This window comes from Heptranchias perlo, chromosome 2 (genome assembly GCF_035084215.1).
Source record: "Heptranchias perlo isolate sHepPer1 chromosome 2, sHepPer1.hap1, whole genome shotgun sequence".
Classification (NCBI taxonomy): Eukaryota; Metazoa; Chordata; class Chondrichthyes; order Hexanchiformes; family Hexanchidae; genus Heptranchias; species Heptranchias perlo.
Window position 1 is genome coordinate 138,053,623 of NC_090326.1, and position 20,977 is coordinate 138,074,599.

General features: G+C 42.6%; 1 protein-coding gene across 2 annotated transcripts in view; it reads left to right on the forward strand.

Annotated features, from left to right (window-relative positions):
* Positions 1-20,977, forward strand: part of LOC137344518 (integrin beta-1-like) — a 98,074-nt gene that overhangs the window by 53,784 nt on the left and 23,313 nt on the right. Inside the window, exons 9-14 of one of the 2 annotated variants that reach the window (XM_068007556.1) lie at positions 525-614; positions 716-856; positions 4,791-4,993; positions 10,187-10,425; positions 13,201-13,423; positions 13,873-14,072. In XM_068007556.1, coding sequence (XP_067863657.1) covers positions 525-614; positions 716-856; positions 4,791-4,993; positions 10,187-10,425; positions 13,201-13,423; positions 13,873-14,072 — 1,096 coding nt within the window. The remainder of the gene's footprint in view (positions 1-524; positions 615-715; positions 857-4,790; positions 4,994-10,186; positions 10,426-13,200; positions 13,424-13,872; positions 14,073-20,977) is intronic. The other variant, XM_068007565.1, reaches the window with a different exon arrangement.

Below are 20,977 nucleotides of genomic sequence, written 5' to 3' on the forward strand. Positions count from 1 at the left end.
AGTGGCCTTGGACTCATGTTTATCACTAGAAGAATGAAGTGGGAACTAGAAGAATTGTTTTCACACATAGGGTTATTAGAAAAGGGAGTGCTTTAGTGGCTATTGATATAGAGACCATAACACTATTTAAAAGGGAATTGGATAAATATTTGAAAAGGCCAAGAAATGGGATTAGAGTAGGTTGTATCAGTTGTAGAGCTAGAACCAGCAAAGGAACAATGGACTGAATGGCCTTCTTCTCTGCTGCAATTTCTATGATACTATGTCTCAAATTTTCCCTCACTATCCTGCCCTAAATCAGGCAGAGCTATGGGGAAAGAACAGGTGAGTGGAACTAATTGGAGAGCTCTTTCAAAGAGCCGGCACAGCCACAAAGGGCCGAATGGCCTCCTTCTGTTCTGTATAAGTCTATGATCTCTGTTGTTACCTCTCATTCAAAAAGAGAGCTTCATAGGAGCTTACCATTATCATATCTGCAGCCATTTATAATATGGAAAGATAATATTGCTTCTCTATTTTAATAGACACTCCATGATCTCATTCCAAAATCTGAAGTGGGAGTTCGGACCTCAAACTCCAGTAATGTAATCAGGCTAGTCCTTGATGCTTATCATGTAAGTACTGACCATTAGAGCGACTCTTGCATCGAAATCTATTCAACTTCCTTTACATGTCCAATACTTAGAAATCCAGTTATATTTCCATCTTTTTACAGGCTTTGTCCTCTAAGGTTATCCTGGAGAACAGCAAATTGCCAGAAGGAGTGTCAATACATTATTCAGCCAACTGTAAGAATAATATTGTCCATACAGGGGAAAATGGCAGGAAGTGTTTAGGCATTCAAATTGGCGACGAGGTAAGGTGTCAGTTTAAAGTTAAGGTTGCGATGAATCCAGCGAATGCTTGCATTTCAATCTTGCCAAAGACTTGATCAGTGACTATCCGGAGGAAATGATGTACTTGTGGTGCACAACTTGGGAAGTGAAGAAGTGCCTTCTTATCAAAGCTGATCCACATACTTTGGGTTTAGGCTGGAATCAATGCTCCAAATAGAGAAGTTACCCTTCTCCCATGTCTAACTGAAATTCTTGGAGCTTTCTTTTGCATGATATATGTGTTGTAATAGAAAACATTCAAAGAAGAGAGACAAAGGTTCCAAGATTACATAGAATGTACAGCACAGAAACAGACTATTTGGCCCAATAGGTCCACAAAGGTGTTTATGCCCCATGTGTTTATCTAGCTTCCCCTTAAAAACATCTATGCTAGTCATCTTAACTACTCCTTGTGGCAGCGAGTTCCACATTCTAACCACTCTCTGGTAAAGAAGTTTCTCCTGAATTCCCTATTGGATTTATTAGTGACTATCTTATATTTATGGCCCCTAGTTTTGAACTCCCCTGCAAGTGGAAACATCTTTCCTACGTCTATCCTATCAAATCCTTTCATAATCTTAAAGACCATTATCAGCTCACCCCTCAGTCTTCTCTTTTCTAGAAAAAAGAGTCCCAGTCTACTCAATCTTTCCTGGTAGGTATATCCTCTCAGTTCTGGTATCATCCTAGTATATCTTTTTTGCACCTTCTCCAGTGCCTCCATATCCTTTTTTATAATATGGAGACATTGGGTTCTCCGTAGGATCAGCATCTATGGCCTCTTGTAAGCATATCTCGCTTCCCCTATGAACCAGAGTGTGCTTTTATATGCCCAATAACCAGTTAATGTAGTAAGACCCAGGGGTTGAACGGAACCCATACCATTGTACTTCAGCTTACTGGAATATATCACATGTGATCTCTCAGTCAGCAGAATTTAATTTCAGATAAATGAGGATGGTATCCTAGTAATAACAACACCAGAGAGTTAATCACGTTTTGGCTGTTGAGAGCCATGTACTAGCAGAGGACTAAGGGCCAGTGTTCATGTATGGGTGCCCACTGGGCATCTGACAACCCCATTGCATCTGAGGTAAACCACCCCTGTCATAACGGAGGATCCCGTGAATTTCCAAGCTCCGTGACATTTGCATGGTCCAGGTGCACTCCAGACACAGACCCACACCCTGGCTGGGTCTTGCGGCTGAACATTGGAAGAGACTTGAGTACAACTGGAAGCCTGCAACTGTGTCTGTGCTCCTGGAAGACACCATGCGGTAAATCTTAACCGCAAGAACGGGTGGGTTAGGGGCGGGTGGGAAGGAAAAAATTGTAAAAAAGTAAAACTGGACTCCAACCCGCCCACTTCCGGAGGCGGGTCAAGGGTTGGTCAGTAAAATCTTTTAAGGAGGCTGCGGGCCTCCATTTTAACAGCATTTTTATTTTTAACTCCTGGGGGCCGGGATTCCCAGGCTTTCTTCTTCACGTCATTTAAGAGGAGGTGAGAAGGCCCGGATCAGCAGGTAAGTGCCTTAATTGTACTGCTTGTGGGCCCGGAGGAGCAGGAATGTTTTCTCCAGGACCAACAAGCTTACCTGCCGTGATTCCACACACGTGATCAGCCGACATCCCCTCCCCCTCCCCCCCCCTCCACGATCTCTGACCACCCCCGATCTCCGCCCCCCCCGCCCCCACGATCTCCGACCACCCCCCAACCAAGAGCTCCGACCCCACCCAGGTTCAACCCCCCCAATGATCACCAACCCCCTCCCCCAATGACTGACACCCCCCCCCCCACACCCCCCCCAAGCCTGTCAATCTGGCTGGCTGTCGGGCAGGAACCCTACTGAAAAAAATTGAAAGACGTCCTTACGTCAAAATCGTAATGATGTCTTTAGATCATTGTGGAGTGCTCAAAACTGAATAGCCTTCCCGTACCTGATTGTACTCTTCAGTCTTCAGCCTGCCCCCAGGACCCAGAGCAGGCTCTTGCACTAGGTTTTGTCAGGTAACTCTAGACCGGGTGAACAATGGTCATAAATATAGCAAACTGAGGTGGGAGGCTGGCAGCTACCTCTCCTGCCTCATTAAAATGGGAAGTCTGGACTCGCGCCTACTTGCATCATCTGGGTAAACCTGGATATCCCAGCGCAGCATGGGTGGTGAGGGGAAAAGAACTGATAGTTTTTTCCATCACACTGTGCCTGGGAAACACCAATTCTCTAGATGGTGTGAAGAGGAAATTCTTTGTATCAGGGGAAATTTTCCTTAGCCTGTGCCCAGGTGCACAGGATTGCCTGGGTGCAGTGAACATCAGAAAATCACACAGGTCGGGGTGCACACCTCAAAATGAACTCACCTGATTTTGTTCCATTAAGACCCAGGGAAATCTCCCCTATTATGTTCAAGATCCAAGAATTTCAAAATTTGGTGTGTCCCTCTTTTTACATTATGGCAGCAACGCAGTGCTTTGGACAACCATGCTGTAATGCAACATTTTGTATCTCCTCTTTTTTTCATGCAGTACATCCCTCCCCCCCTCCCCTCCTGAGACTGGATCCTAGGGGGTAAATTTTAACCTGGAGCCGGGAAGCGGGAGGCGGGGAGCTCCTGAGGGGAAACCTGGAAATATGGGTTTCCTGGATGTCCTTATGATTTTTTTTTGTCGGTTTCCCGCCTAACAGGCCAGCCAGATTGACAGGCTGGCCGTCAGTCGGACGGGAGAAGAGCAGATGCCAGCAGGTAAGTCTTAGCCGGGGGGTGGAGGGTGGGGGGTGGTTGGTCATCGCGGGGGGAAGTCATCAGAGATCGTGGGGAGAGGTCGGAGATCGTGGGGGGGGTTGTCAGTCGATCGCGTGTGTGGGATCGCGGCAGGTAAGCTTGTTGGTCCTGGAGGAAACACTCCTGCTCCTCCGGGCCCACAAGCAGTGCAACAAAGGCACTTACTTCTTGATCTGGGCCTTCTTGCCTCCTCTTACATGGCGTGAAGCAGAAGGCCCAGGAATCCCTGCCCCCTTGAAGTTAAAAATAGAAAAGCTGTCAAAATGGAGGCCTGCAGCCTCCTTAAAAGCTTTCATTGACTGACCCGCCTCCTGAGAGCGGGTTGGTCGCCCATCTCTTGACCCGTCTCCATTAAAATCGGAAGTGGGCGGGTTGGGGTTTTAGTTTTTTACCATTTTTACCTTCCCACCTACCCCCAACCCACCCGTTCGGGGGTTAAAATTTAGGCCCAGTCTCCCTTAATGCTATACAGAAAGCTGCTAGAAGATACATGATACCTTACTAAAGTTGAGCAGTTAACATCACAAAGCCCCCTGTCAAGAAGTGGTGAAATTTGCATCTTATTACACAATGTGGCACAATGCTTTGGAGTTCTAAAGTGGGATGCCACCATCATATCTTGTATGTTTAAACATGTGACTGGTTTAAATCTAGTCTTAAAACTTTATATTGCCTTATTAAATGTTAGTATAACAATGCCATTTTACTGAAACTACTATGGTTCCTCCTAATATGTGAATACACTGTCATACACATTCGTTCTTCTCCCTACATTCTCATTGCATTGAAATCACAACTTCATTGCACAGTCTCATGTATTCTAACTCATTCTTTGTGAGGGCTTCAAAACTGTGGAACTTCTTACCTCCCTCAGTCTTTCCTTCTTCTTAAAGCCATCATGCTTCTAAAACTCAAGCCTAGCATAATGTAATCACCATTTCTAAATTCACCTCTTTTTTTACACACTTTTCAACCTTGAAGATTCCTGCACTATGGACCCTAGCCCTTCACCTTGGTTTCCCAATAAATAAATATTGGCTCTGCTGATCAGTCTATGCAGCGAAAGCATTTTCTCTTGTGCTACCTTAAATAAGAAGTAAAATAATTTTTCAAATGTCACTCTATTCCTACCAGGTGAGTTTCACCATAAGTATCACAGCAAAAAAATGCCCAAATAAGGGGAAGAAGACAACTATTGAAATCAAACCTCTGGGTTTTACTGAGAAGGTTGAAATAGCTCTGAAGTTTGTATGTGAATGCAAGTGCCATAAAAAGGGAATTGCTAATAGCCCAGAGTGTCACCAGGGTAATGGAATGCTTGAGTGTGGAACCTGTAGGTAGGTTATCAATTTGTTCAGGCATTAGTTGTAATAAAAGTGTGTGCATGATATTGATAACAGGATGCACACTTTAAAAAATGGAATAACCAGCTTCTTTTTGTACTCTTGAGCCCTGATTTGGCGAAGCTGTGCTGACGAAGTGGGTTGTGAAAAATTGGGTGTTCAGGTCTGCGGACCAGATTCTCAGCAGTCTGAAATTTGTGGCGAAGTAAAATTTCATACAAAGGGAGGCTGCATTGGTGGCTACTAACAACCTCATTATAATATGTTAATTATGATGATCAGGTGCCACTCCGAATTTCACATTCCTAGGGTAAGCTCCGCCTTTGGTGCTCACCTTACCCATATAAAGTGGGCGCATAACTAATCCATGGGCCTGGCCTGCTGAAGTGTGGATTCTTAAAGATATGCTTTACATGGAAAAGTTGAAACTAAACATGTGGTTTTTTTGTGAACAAGCGCTGATGTTTAGTTGCATTTTGCTCCCTGCATTAATTTCTGTTGCTGTGGAAAAAATTATTCCTGCATCATAATATTTTCCCCAGTATTGTTTCATGCTGCTGTTCACATCAAGCCCTGTTCACCCATCACCCCTGTGCTCGCTGACCTACATTGGCTCCTGGTTCTGCCATGCCTTGATTTTAAAATTCCCATCCTTGTTTTCAAATCCCTCCATGGCCTCGCCCTTCCCTATTTCTGTAACCTCCTCCAGCCCCACAACCCTCTGAGACCTCTGCGCTCCTCCAATTCTGGCCTCCTGCTAATCCCCGATTTTCATCACACCAACATTGGCGGCCATGCCTTCAGCTGTCTAGACCCTGAGCTCTGGAATTCCCTCTCTAAACCTCTCCGCCTCTTACCTCTTTCTTCTTTAAGTCGCTCCTTAAAACCTACCTTTTTGACCAAGCTTTTGGTCACCTGTCCTAATGCCTCCTTATGTGGCTCGGTGTCAAATTTTGTCTGATTACGCTCCTGTGAAGCTCTTTGGGACGTTTTATAACATTAAAGGCGCTATATAAATGCAAGTTGTTGTTGTTATTGAAGTTGCAGTGAACTCCGTTTTTGTTTCCTGTTTGGTGGTGAGCACTTTAAAACTGGAATCCATGGAATACTTTGGACTGTATTTGATTCATATCTTCCCACTCCCCTAAACTATCTATATTCCCCTGCAACCTCCCACATTCTTCATAGTTAGCCATATCTCTAATTTTATACCATCAGCAAATTTTGATATTAGTCCCCCTATGATCTCCTCCAAGTGACTTATGTAAGTGAGAACATGTGAAATCCTGACGTACATCCCTGGAACACACCACTGGTTGCACCGTCCAAATCTAAGAAACGTCCATTTATTCATCTGCTTTCTATTCTCAGACATCCCTCAGTCCATTTTGCCATTTTACATTTAATATCGTGGGCCTAATGCTCAGAAAATCTCTAATGTGGCATCTTATCAAATTCAAATGTCCAACTATTCCCAAATCTGCTGCAATCTAAGATTTCCCTGATTAGCTCCTATCTTTCTAAGTGTTTTCTAATGTTATCCCTCATTGAAGAATACAGGAGATGTCCAGAAAACACAGACAGACAGTGGTATGTGGCAAATGTAATTCAACAGAGATAAATGTGAAGTAGTATATTTTGGGAAAAAAAACAGAGATTCTCTAGTGATTTCCTATTAGTGATGTGAAGCCAATTGGCCTATAATTACTTGGTTTTTCCCTTTTCCTTTTCGTTAACAATAAAGAATAATAAAGTAATATTCACTATCCTTCAGGGCTTTGATACAATTCCTGTTGCCAAATAATTTTGGAAAATTATGGCTCGTACCTCATTAACCTCCCTCAGTGTTTTGGACGGCAGACTTTCCCAACCTGATGGCGCATCAGGGCTGATTTCTCTGACTTTTGCCCCAGGCGAATGCTTTTACCCCAGGCGCAAAGGCCAGGAAAAAGGAGGTAGCGCCCTGTTATGCCAGGTCTCTGTCCACTTTATGTCGGCCTGGGATTTCTGGGGGCTTCCCTGAGGTGGCATAACATGCCCTACACCTGCAATTGTCGCAGTCCCAGCAATGTCATGTTAATGAAGTAGGATGGGTGTTTCTAGCCCTTTCGGCTCAATTTCTTGTTTCTTTGGCCATAGGCACCTCGATGCAGGGGTGCTCACAAATCTGGCATTAGGGGATGGTGCTGGAATCTTCCTCGGATCGGACAGTCTGAAAGGACCTGACAGGATTTTTTTTTTTAAGTTACCCAGCTGATCTTTGAGGACTTCTGGCTACTGCTGGTAGTCAGGAACATAGCTGCAGCCTCTCGGGCACATGTGGGCCTGGACAGATGCAGTACATTTAGGGTGCACAGTGCCTGTCTAACACTGGGCCAGAAGGGGGCCAGGAAAATCAGCCCCATCAACTTTAAGTCCCTTTAACCTTTTTCATATAGCATGGATAAAGGATTGGTTAGCTAACAGGAAACAGAGAATAGGCATAAATGGGTCAGTTTCAGGTTGGCAAGATGTAACGAGTGGAGTGCTACAGGGATCAAGGCTTGGGCCTCAACTATTTACAATCTATATCAATGATTTGGATGAAGGGACCGAACGTATGATTGCTAAATTTGCTGATGACACAGAGGTAGGTAGGAAAGTAAGTTGTGAAGAGGACATAAGGAGCCTGCAAAGTGATATAGATTGTTTAAGTGAGTGGGCAAAAAATTGGCAGATGGAATATAATGTGGGAAAATGTGAACTTGTCCACTTTGGCAGGAGGAATAGAAAAGCAGTATATTATTTAAATGGAAAGAGATTGTAGAACTCTGAAGTACAGAGGGATCTGGATGTCCTAGTACATGAATCACAAAAAGTTAGTTTGCAGGTACAGCAAGTGATTAGGAAGGCAAATGGAATGTTGTCATTTATTGCAAGAGGAATGGAATATAAAAGTAGAGATGTTTTGTTACTGTTGTACAGGGCATTGGTGAGACCGCATCTAGAATACTGTGTGCAGTTTTGGTCTCCTTATTGAAGGAAGGGCATAATTGCTTTGGAGGCGGTTCAGAGAATTCCTGGGATGAGGGGGTTATCTTATGAGGAAAGGTTGGACAAATTGGGCCTGAATACACTGGAGTTTAGAAGAATGAGAGGTGATCTTATGAAACATATAAGATCCTGAGGGGACTTGAAGGGGTAGATGCTGAGGGGATGTTTCCCCTTGTGGGCGAGACTAGAACTAGGGGCCACAGTTTAAAAATAAGGGGTCTCCCATTTAATACGGAGGTGAGGAGAAATTTTTTCTCTCAGAGGGTCGTGAGTCTGTGGAACTCCCTTCCCCAGAGAGCGGTGGAGGCAGAGTCATTGAATATTTTTAAGGCTGAGTTAGATAGATTCCTGGTGAACAAGAGAGTCAAAGGTTATAGTGGGTAGACGGGAAAATAGGGCTGAGGTCACAATCAGATCAGCAAGATCTTATCAAATGGCAGAGCAGGCTCGAGGGGTCGAATGGCCTACTCCTGTTCTTAATTCATATGTTTGAATATGGTTTCCTTTTTAATATTTATACCCATTAGTTGTTGCTCCATGACTTCCTTTGTATTCCTTCAGTCCTTCATTCCTCCTCTTTAAATACTGAGGTAAAACACTTTTAGAAACATAAGAGGAGTAAGTCATTCAGCCCCTTGGCTTGTACCACCATTCAATTAGATCATGTCTGATCTGTACCTCAACTCCATTTACCTGACTTTGTTCCATACCTAACAAAAATCTATCAATCTCATTATTGAAATTTTTGATTGACCCAGCATCCACAGCCTTTTGGAAGAGCAAGTTCCAGATTTCCACAACCCTTTGTTTGAAAAAATGCTTCCTTATTTCACTCCTTAATAAACTAGCTCTAATTTTAAGATTATGTCCTCTTGTTCTGGATTGCCCTACCGGAGGAAATAGTTTCTATACATCTACTCTATTCAATCCATTTATCATTTTGAACACCTTGATTAGATCACCCTCAACCGTCTAAACTCAAGAGAATACAATCCAAGTTTATGCAATTTGTCCTCCTATTTTAATCCTTTAAGCCGTAGTATCATTCTGGTGAATCTGCGCTGTACCCCTTCCAAGGCCAGTTTATCTTTCCTGAGGTTCGGTGCCCAAAACTGAACGCAGTACTCCAGATGGAGCTGACCTGATTACTTCTTGTACATGTGCACCAGCTATTAGTGATTTGTGTACAGGGACACCTAAATCCCATTGTTCCTCCACAGCTACTTGTCTCATACCATCAAGAAAATATTCCAGGTTGTCTTTCTCAGATCCAAAATAGATGATCTCCACCTTGAAGTCTATCTACCATAGTTTTGCCCAATCATTTAATCTGGCTATGTCCCTTTGTAACTTCTTTCTTCCATCTACAGAACTCACTGTGCCTCCTCCTCCACCCCCCCATTCCCCACAGATCTGACCTGCTGGCCGGCTCAGCATAGGAACCGGCCAATGATGCGCTACAGCAGGCCACCTGTTTGGTGCCCACAGTTCGCCGACCGCATTTAAATGAGGCTGAACCTGAATTTGTCATTTGTTGCCTGTGAAGTTCTTTCTCTCTATGTGCTTAGAAAAACCTTTGTTGTTACCCTTTTTGTTGGCCCATAATCCCTTTTATAATCTCTCTTGGCCTTTCTAATCGCGTTTTTTGTTTCGCCTATGCTTTTGGTATTTTTCCTGGTTTCCACTGTTATTGGCCTCCTTACATATTGCTTTTGACCTAACCTTCTTATTCATCCATGGAACTTTCGCCTTTGACACAATCCCTTTATCCTTGGTTCACAATGCTTTTATGTGGAGATGCCGGTGATGGACTGGGGTGGACAAATGTAAGGAGACGCACAAAACCCGATTATAGTCCAACAGCTTTATTTGAAATCACAAGCTTTCGGAGCTTTGCTCCTTCGTCAGGTCAGACTTCACCTGACGAAGGAGCAAAGCTCCGAAAGCTTGTGATTTCAAATAAAGCTGTTGGACTATAACCGGGTGTTGTGCGTCTCCTTACAATGCTTTTAGTTCATACTTTACCCTTCTTGCACTTAAATATTTCCCACTGCTGTTCTGGAAGTAAAGAAAACAGGCAAGAACAACATTGCTAATTTAAAAAAAAATAGGTTAGTGGTCACTGATTTTAAGACTGGACTGTTTCAATTTCAGATGTAACGAAGGACGTATTGGTCAATTTTGTGAATGCAACACTGATGAAGTAAATATTGAGAATATAGATGCTTCATGTAGAAAAGATAATACATCTCCAATCTGCAGTAACAATGGAGATTGTATCTGTGGAGAATGTGTCTGCAAAAAGAGGGAAAATCCCAATGAAATCATCTCGGGCAAATATTGTGAATGTGATAACTTCAATTGTGACCGATCCAATGGTTTGATTTGTGGAGGCAAGTGTACAGCACAATGAATAACCTGGCAAAATATACTTTTCAATATGCTGGTTCCTGGTCTTCACAATTTGCACTTGCTTGTAATTTAGCACAGATTTTTGTTATGAAACTTACTAAAAATGATTGTGTATGAAGGATGGGGAGAGGGAGTGAGGGAAATGCATAAGACCGTTGCTGCTTAGCCTAGCTGCAGGTTCAATTTGATACTAATTTGGCACTTTTCTCTGCACCTATGTCCACATCAGCAGGTGGTTACTAATCCAGATACAGGTTCCATTTAATTGCACTAGCTCAGCAGGAAAAGGTAGAATACGTGCACAGTACTTACATTTTGAGGACACAATGTAATCTCACTGCTCCTGTCATTGAAAATCGAATTACAAAGATGTTCTGCTGTGTGGCTAAGTACATAGGACAGAGTTCTGTAACCGTCATGACTATTAGAAAAATGATACCAAGTTAACAGAAACCAATGCTGAACTGCAATTGGCTTCATAAATGTCTAAAATGATAAAAATGGGTTTTGGTGGAAGTTTAAAGATAACAGACACCATGGGTGCAGTGCACTGATCTGCTACGCAGGGTGATGGATGTAGGCTTTGCCCTGGGATCTCTTCACACATTGTCCCTGATCTCAGTGGCCTGAAAGATCCAAAAGTAGTCTGTACTCCCCTTTCCCATCAGAGTTCAAAATGGCATTGACTTAGTGAGAGAGTTGGGGAAATATGATGGATGCTCTCATTCTTTTAGGAGAGTGGCACACTGCATGGAGTACTCCAGCACACTGAAGCAAGGGATGGTAGTTTTTATTCCCATGTCAAATTCCCAGTAGAGCAGATTTTCTGATCAGTGCAACATTTTGCATGCTAAAGTGCTAGAACGCATTCATGTCTTAGATTAATTAAAGCCCTAGAATCCATAAAACAATATCAGTGGACTGGTCAGGTGGGCAGAAAAGTGGCAAATGGAATTCAATCCGGAGAAGTGTGAGGTAATGCATTTGGGGAGGGCAAACAAGGCAAGAGAATAAATGGGAGGATACTGAGAGGTGTAGAGGAAGTGAGGGACCTTGGAGTCCACATCCACAGATTCCTGAAGGTAGCAGGACAGGTAGATAAGGTGGTTAAGAAGGCATATGGGATACTTTCCTTTATTCGCCGAGGCATAGAATAAAAGAGCAAGGAGGCTAGAACTGTATAAAACACTAGTTAGGCCACAGCTTGAGTACTGCGTACAGTTCTGGTCACCACATTACAGGAAAGGTGTGATTGCACTAGAGAGGGTGCAGAGGAGATTTACGAGGATGCTGCCAGGACTGGAGAATTTTACTTTTGAGGAAAGAGTGGATAGACTGGGGTTGTTTTCTTTGGAACAGACGAGGCTGAGGGGAGATTTAATTGAGGTGTATAAAATTATGAGGGGCCTAGATAGGCTGGATAGGAAGGACCTATTTCTCTTAGCAGAGAGGTCAATAACCAGGGGGCATAGATTTAAAGTAATTGGTAGAAGGATTAGAGGGGAGTTGAGGAGAAATTTTTTCACCCATATGATGGTGTAGGTCTGGAACTCACTGCCTGAAAGGGTGGTAGAGGCAGAAACCCTCATCGCATTTAAAAAGTACTTGGATGTGCACTTGAAGTGCCGTAATCTACAAGGCTACGGACCAAGTGCTGGAAAGTGAGATTAGACTGGATAGTTCTTTTTCGGCCAGCACAGACACGATGGGCTAAATGGCCTCCTTCTGTGCCGTAAATTTCTATGATTAATTAATTAGAGTAAGTTTCCTTTTAAAGTCTCAAAAAATAGCGCATCATTTCAGCTAAGTCACCGGAATGTGGACCATAAATGAAAGGAACAGGGAAAAAAGTGAGCATGAGAAAAGCTCTTCCAAACCAAATCTCATGGTACAAGTTCCAGAATCTCCTGGTGGGCAACAATTAGAGATAAAGTTAATGGTAGCAATTGTTTTGGATGTGTCCCAAATACATTTTCTTACGGTTGAATTGGCACTAGCGGAAGGAATCCATACCTTCAAGGTCAGCAGACACCAGAGCTGAATGCCTGCATTCACCATTGTTCCGCCAACTACAGCTGTATGCCCTGGCATATCTACCTGGCACTAATCATGAGGAACTGCCCCCATAGGCTGTGAGTCAGCATGGAGTCAGTTACAGAACTATGCTATCTGCTACAAGGTCACCTCCTCCTTCAACTTACTTCAGCCTCCTCCTGCCATGTATGTTGAACTACTGTCCTCTGGGGGTGGGGGGTGGGTGGGGGGTGTCCAGGAGTGCTAAACTTCTCTCATGCACCTTATGCAGTAGCACCTCTACTTTGTCAGCCATCAGACCATGTGATGTGATGTGACACTCCATTACCTTCCCACAGACTCCATTTCCTGTTCTATATTTATTTTGCCAGCCACTTTTTGTGCATAAGCAGCCTTTACAAAGGCTGAAATATACAGAGGAAGCACCAACAGCCTTTCTAATGGATAAAATTTACTTTGCCCCCTTATGTGGTCACATTTTTATATGGCTGCACCTGTTAATTTTCCTTTGGTGCATGCAATTTCCCAAACCATGCTTTTGGCTCCCATTTTGGGCCTGGAGCTCACTTGTTGTGAGATATCTTTGGGACTAGTCATGCCTGCCTTCCAAACCAATGGTTATTGCGGGAAGTAATGAAAACGATAGGTGGAAATAAAGTTTGGGGTGAAATAAACTTAAAAAAAAACTGATGTCTGAGCTAATCATTTGACTTTATCTGCAGGAAATGGCATTTGTCGTTGTGGAGTGTGTGACTGTATGGCCAACTTTACAGGCAGTGCCTGTAGTTGTTCGTTGGACTTGTCATCATGTGCTTCAGCTAATGGGGCGATATGTAATCACAGAGGAGTGTGTGAATGTGGTCGGTGCAGGTGCACTGACCCTAAGTTCTTGGGACCTACTTGTCAGGAATGTCCAACTTGTCTTGGTTTTTGTGCAATATACAGGTAGGTATTCCTCAATCGTGAGGAATGTGATCTCTTATTTGTTTCTTTAACAAATCTGTGTTTGGTTAACTCCTTCAAAAAAAGAACTAGATAATTGTCTGCTTATGATAGGTTTGAAGGCTTTTTGGATTTAGAACCCAATGGTTCCTGAGGTCCATTTAAGTGAAATACATTCATAATGTGTATAGTATCTGAAAACTCACCTGAACAAATTTATGTGACCATTAGCTTCAAATTCATTCACATGCCATTTTAAGTCTTGAAATATTTCTTATTCATACCCACCACCCCCAAAAGTTGTTTTTTGTTAGTAAAGGGACAATTTATGACTTCATATTCTTAACTGGTGACCCTCCCCATCAGGAGTGCAAAGTCAGAAAATTACCCCTTGTGTTCTTTCTTGTTTAGCTTATTCTGCATGTTAACTCTTCAATACTCGTATTTTACAGGGACTGCGTTCAGTGTCAAGCCTTTAACAAAGGACCCAAGAAAGATACCTGCGATCAGTGTGAGTTTGAAATAACTCTGGTTGAACATCTGGATCAGGGGTCACATTGCATGTTCAGGGACGCTGACTACCGCTGGTTCTGCTTTTCAGTTTTTGTTAACGATCAGAACGTTCCAGTAGTTCATGTTGTTAAAACCCCAGGTGAGAATGATAATGTGAATTTTATTGCATGATGACTTACTACAAATATACTGAAGCCATTACATCATGACATCATAGAGATTCAGCGGCCAGGTGGGAATTGTGAAGTATGGGGGTGGGGTGTTTATTCATTGCCTATGATATTCAAAGGCCTGTTTGGGTAAATCATGCTGGTTGTGGAAGGAGAAAAAAAGTTGCTGGAGCCAAGTTTGTTTTAATGTTTATTGATAAATTTTATTTTTAGGGATATATAGTGGGCTGTTTCGCTGGCTATATAGCAGAGGTTTTCTTTAACTGAAGTGTGATTGAGTAGCAATTTTTTGGTAGAATATTATTTGGGAGAAAATTGAAAGTGTGGAAGAAAGATTTTATGCAATGGGATTGGTGAATAATGGAAATTAAAAATAAACTGTTGGATAGGAGAAAAGCAATCAGTAAGAAGGAAAGACAATTAACCAACGAGGAAGAAGAAAACTGACAGACAGACACATGATAGTCGCAGTGTAGATGACAGGTACAAGAAATGTTATTAAGATTATGTTAATTTTTTATGCATTTTGCCACTTCTTGTCATGAGTTGAGCCAAGTTTTTATCTTCATGGGCTGCTAGGTTGCATACTATGGATTCTCACATACAAAGTTTAAATCAATGGTCCCATTAACTTTCATGTATCTCAAGTTGAAGATACCAACAGATTTTGAAGTTCTGATTTAGATTTTATCCACCAATGAGAAGTAAAGCCTTTCATGCACCTCCAGGCTCATGAAATTTAAATAAGACAAACCAGTGGGTAAGACATAGAATTGCAAGTAGACTGGGCTTCATGGGCCAGATTGCCAGGGTTTGCAGGCTGCATATGGCCCACGGGTTATAGTTTGGTTATAGTTTTGACTTAGAGTTAACTCACAATATCATTGGAAAAGTTTATTGAGAGCAAAGGGAACAATATGAGTTTGATGCTAAAATGGTAAATGAGTGGGTCCTGGGTCCATGTGCCTGCTGATCAATGGAATGGCACATCTAATGAATACAGAAAGCCCTGAGAGATAGCGACCTGTATCACGGCCCCAGGATTTGGAAGGCGGTCCGTTGGGTTCTCTCGAACCTGTCTCCTAGTGCCTCCAGCACTGCAGTGTGTGCTTCCATGGAGGAAGAGGCACTGACTGGGTCTGGGCTACATCTGAGGTTACAGACTCCAGTGAAGCTACTAAATGCTCCACTGATATCCGCAACAAGGAAAAAACTTCACTGATCCTACCACAAATGAGGGAAGTAGACTCCAGAGTCACATTTGTCAGTTACATCGAAAGTACAGCATAGAAACAGGCTATTTGGCACAAATGGTTTATGCCGGTGTTTATGCTCCACATGAGCCTCCTCCCTCCCTACTTCATCTAACCCTATCAGCATACCCTTCTACTCCTTTTTCCCTCTTGTGCTTACCTAGTTTCCCCTTAAATGCATCTATGCTATTTGCCTCAACTACTCCTTGTGGTAGCGTGTTCCACATTCTTACTACTCTTTGGGTAAAGAGGTTTCTCCTGAATTCCCTGTTGGATTTATTAGCGACTATTATGTATTTATGACCTCTGGTTTTGGACTCCCCCACAAGTGGAAACATTTCCTCTACTTCTACCCTATCAAACCCTTTCATTATAAGAATATAAGAACATAAGAAATAGGAGCAGGAATAGGCCAATCGGCCCCTCGCGCCTGCTCCGCCATTCAATAAGATCATGGCTGATCTGATCCTAACCTCAAATCTAAATTCATGTCCAATTTCCTGCCCGCTCCCCGTAACCCCTAATTCCCTTTACTTCTAGGAAACTGTCTATTTCTGTTTTAAATTTATTTAATGATGTCGCTTCCACAGCTTCCTGGGGCAGCAAATTCCACAGACCTACTACCCTCTGAGTGAAGAAGTTTCTCCTCATCACTGTTTTGAAAGAGCAGTCCCTTATTCTAAGATTATGCCCCCTAGTTCTAGTTTCACCCATCCTTGGGAACATCCTTACCGCATCCACCCGATCAAGCCCCTTCACAATCTTATATGTTTCAATAAGATCGCCTCTCATTCTTCTGAACTCCAATGAGTAGAGTCCCAATCTACTTAACCTCTCCTCATATGTCCACCCCCTCATCCCCGGGATTAACTGAGTGAACCTTCTTTTTACTGCCTCGAGAGCAAGTATGTCTTTTCTTAAGTATGGACACCAAAACTGTATGCAGTATTCCAGATGCGGTCTCACCAATACCTTATATAACTGCAGCAATACCTCCCTGTTTTTATATTCTATCCCCCGAGCAATAAAAGCCAACATTCCGTTGGCCTTCTTGATCACCTGCTGCACCTGCAAACTAACTTTTTGATTTTCTTGCACTAGGACCCCCAGATCCCTTTGTACTGCAGTACTTTCCAGTTTCTCGCCATTAAGATAATAACTTGCTCTCCGATTTTTCCTGCCATAGTGCATAACCTCACATTTTCCAATATTGTATTGCATCTACCAAATCTCCGCCCACTCACCCAGCCTGTCTATATCCCCTTGTAGGTTTTTTATGTCCTCTTCACTCTCTACTTTCCCTCCCATCTTTGTATCATCTGCAAACTTTGATATGTTACACTCGGTCCCCTCCTCCAAATCGTTAATATAGATTGTAAAGAGTTGGGGACCCAGCACTGACCCCTGCGGAACACCACTGGCTACTGGTTGCCAGTCCGAGAATGAACCATTTATCCCAACTCTCTGCTTCCTGTTAGATAACCAATCCTCCACCCATGCCAGAATATTACCCCCAATCCAGTGATTCTTTATCTTGAGCAATAATCTTTTATGTGGCACCTTGTCGAATGCCTTCTGGAAGTCCAAATACACTACGTCCACTGGTTCCCCTTTATCCACCCTGTACGTTATATCCTCAAAGAACTCAAGCAAATTTGTCAGACATGACTTCCCCTTTGTAAAGCCATGCTGACTTTGTCCTATTAAATTATGTTTATCCAAATGTTCTGCTACTGTCTCCTTAATAATAGACTCCAAAATTTTACCCACCACAGATGTTAAGCTAACTGGTCTATAATTTCCAGCCTTCTGCCTACTACCCTTTTTAAATAAGGGTGTTACATTGGCAGTTTTCCAATCTGCCGGGACCTTTGCCGAGTCCAGAGAATTTTGGAAAATTATTACCAAAGCATCCACAATCCCTACTGCCACTTCCCTCAAGACCCTAGGATGTAAGCCATCAGGTCCAGGGGATTTATCCGCCTTGAGTCCCATTAATTTACTGAGTACCAATTCCTTAGTGATTTTAATCGTATTTAGCTCCTCCCCCCCTGGAGCCCCCTGTTTGTCCAGTGTTGGGCTATTTTTAGTGTCCTCTACCGTAAAGACTGAAACAAAATATTTGTTCAGCATTTTTGCCATCTCCATGTTTCCCACCATTAATTTCCTGGTCTCATCCTCTAAAGGACCTACGTTTGCCTTAGCCACCCTTTTTCTTTTTATATAACTGTAGAAACTCTTGCTATCTGTTTTTATATTTTTTGCTAATTTATTTTCATAATCTATCTTCCCTTTCTTAATCAATCCTTTCGTTACTTTTTGCTGTCTTTTGAAGACTTCCCAATCTTCTATCCTCCCACTAAATTTGGCTAACTTATATGTCCTTGTTTTTAGTCGGATACTATCCTTAATTTCTTTACTTAGCCATGGATGGCTGTCATTTCTTTTACACCCTTTTTTCCTCAGTGGAATATATATTTTTTGAAAGTTGTAAAATAACTGCTTAAATGAACACCACTGCTCATGTACCGTCTTACCCTTTAATCTATTTTCCCAGTTCACTTTAATCAATTCCGCTCTCATACCATCATAGTCTCCTTTTTTCAAGCTCAGTATGCTTGTTTGAGAACCAACCTTCTCACCCTCTAATTGGATATGGAATGTAACCATGTTATGGTCACTCATTCCAAGGGGATCCTTAACTAGGACATTATTAATTAATCCTGGCTCATTACACAGGACCAGGTTGCTTGCCCCCTTGTAGGTTCAGTTACACACTGCTCAAGAAATCCATCCCTAATACACTCAATAAACTCTTCCTCAAGGCTGCCCTGCCCAATTTGATTTGTCCAGTTAATATGATAGTTAAAATCCTCCATAATTATAGCTGTTCCCTTATTACATACCCCGACTATTTCCTGATTAATACTTCTTGCAGCAGAGTTGCAACTATTAGGAGGCCTATATACTACGCCCACCAAGTGTTTTTTGCCCCTTATTATTCCTTATCTCTACCCAAACTGTTTCATTATCCTGATCCTTTGTCCAATTATCTTTTCTCTGTATTACAATGATTCCTTCCCTTATTAACATAGCCACCCCACCTCCCCTTCCTTCTTACCTGTCCTTCCTGATTGTTAAATACCCTGGCATATTTAATTCCCAGTCGTTGTCACCCTGCAGCCATGTTTCTGTAATGGCCACAAGATCATACCCATACGTCGTTATTTGTGCCGTTAACTCGTCCATTTTGTTACGAATGCTACGTGCATTCAGATAAAGAACTTTCAAATATGTTTTGTGACACTTAGTTCCTGCTTTTTCCTTTTTTAACACTTTACCTTTTAATCCATACCTTCTGTCCCTTCCTGATATGCTTTCCTCTGTCTCCCTGCTCAGGTTCTCAACCCCCTGCCACAGCTTTGATGCTGGGTTAATCGCCTTACGCCTTCTAGTTTTCATTTTATCTGTCGTGCCTAAAGTAGCTAAAGTGCCTAAAGTACACTTTCTTTCCGCAGCTCTATGCTTTTCCCTTTCACTTGTTCTTGAACAACTGTTTGTACTATTTGTATTGTAGATTTCCCCTGGGTCTTCCCCTCTCTTGCTGCTCTCAACTTTATTCCCTTCTGACTCCCCGCTCAGGTTCCCATCCCCCTGCCACTCTAGTTTAAACCTTCCCCAACAGCACTAGCAAACACCCCCGCGAGGACATTTGTCCCGGTCCTGCTCGGGTGTAACCCATCATGCTTGTGCAGGTCCCACCTTCCCCAGAACCGGTCCCAATGTCCCAGGAATCTAAATCCCTCCCTCCTACACCATCCCTGCAGCCACGCATTCATCCTGTCTATTCTCCTGTTCCTATACTCACTAGCACGTGGCACCGGTAGTAATCCTGAGATCACTACCTTTGAAGTCCTGCTTTTTAATTTATCTCCTAACTCCTTAAATTCACCTTGCAGGACCTCATCCCTTATTTTACCTATGTCGTTGGTACCAATATGGACCACGACTACTGGCTGTTCACCCTCCCCCTCCAGAATGCCCTGCAGCCGCTCCGCGACATCCTTGACCCTAAAGACCTCTATCAGGTAATCCCTCAGCCTTCTCTTTTCTAGAGCGAAGAGCTCTATCCTGTTCAGCCTTTCCAGATAAGTATATCCTCAGTTCTGGTATCATCCTTGTGAATCTTTTTTGCACACTCTCCAATGCATCTATATCCTTTCTATAATATGGAGACCAGGACTGTGCACAGTACTCCAAGTGTGATCTAACCAAGATTCTATTCAAGTATATCATAACTTTTTTGCTTTTCAATTCTGACCCTCTAGAAATGAACCCCAGAGCTTGATTTACCTTTTTTATGGCCTTAATATTCTGTGTTGCTACTTTTAGTGATTTGTGTATCTGTACCAATAGATCCCTTTGCTCCTCTATCCCATTTAGACGCTTATTATCCAAGGAGTATGTGGCCTCCTTATTCTTCCTACCAAAATGCACCACCTCACACTTATCTACATTGAAATTCATTTGCCAATTACACACCCATTCTGCAAGTTTATTAGTGTCCTCTTGCATTTTAATGCATTCTTCCTTTGTATTAACTATACCCCCTCAATTTGGTGTCGTCCACAAATTTTAAAAGTGTACTTCTGCTCCCGAATCCAAATCGTTAATATAAATTGTGAGCAACAGTGGTCCCACACCGATCCCTGTGGAACACCACTTCCCACCTTTTGCCAGTCTGAGTACGTACCCTTAACCCCTACTCTCTGTTTTCTGTTTTGTAGCCAACTTGCTTTCCATTCTGCTACAGGTCCCCATATTCCACATGCTCTGACCTTAGTCGTGAATCTTCTATGTGGTACCTTAGCGAAGGCCTTTTGAAAATCCAAATATATTACATCTACTACGTTACCCTTGTCTACTCTTTCTGTTACTTCTTCAAGAAATTCAATAAGGTTGGTCAAGCATGACTTTCCCTTTTGAAATCCATGTCGACTATCCTTTATTATATTTTCATGCTCCAGATGTTTTTCTGTTATATCTTTGAGTAAAGATTCCATTATCTTTCCGACCACCGATGTTAAGCTAATTGGTCTATAGTTTCCCTGGACTTGTTCTATCTCCCTTTTTCAATATAGGAATAATACTAGCTGTCCTCTGGCAGTCCATTGGCACTATTCCCGTTTCTAATTAATTTTGATATATATGTAATAGTGCCTCTGCCATCTCCTCCGTAACCTCTTTTAATATTCAAGGATGCAATCCATCCAAACCGGGGGTTTTATACTCTCTAAGTTTAATTTAGTTTATCAATTATCTCCCCCCTTTCTATCTTAAATATTTTTATGTCTTTTCTAATCTTTCTTCCAATGTTATGCTCACATTGTTAATCTCCCTGGTACTGAAGCAAAGTAACTGTTCAATATTTCTGCCAGTTGCTTGGGAGAATGATCTCTGAGCCTGCACATAGGTGTGATGTTCCTTGAAAATCCTTCTTTTCAGGTGAGAACCAATGAAATTTGAATCACATGATTCCATAGCAAAGGTCAGCAGTGGCTATCTCTGCAACCTCTGCTGGGGGACCGGCACATTCCCACCCATTACGCATTCTTTCGGCT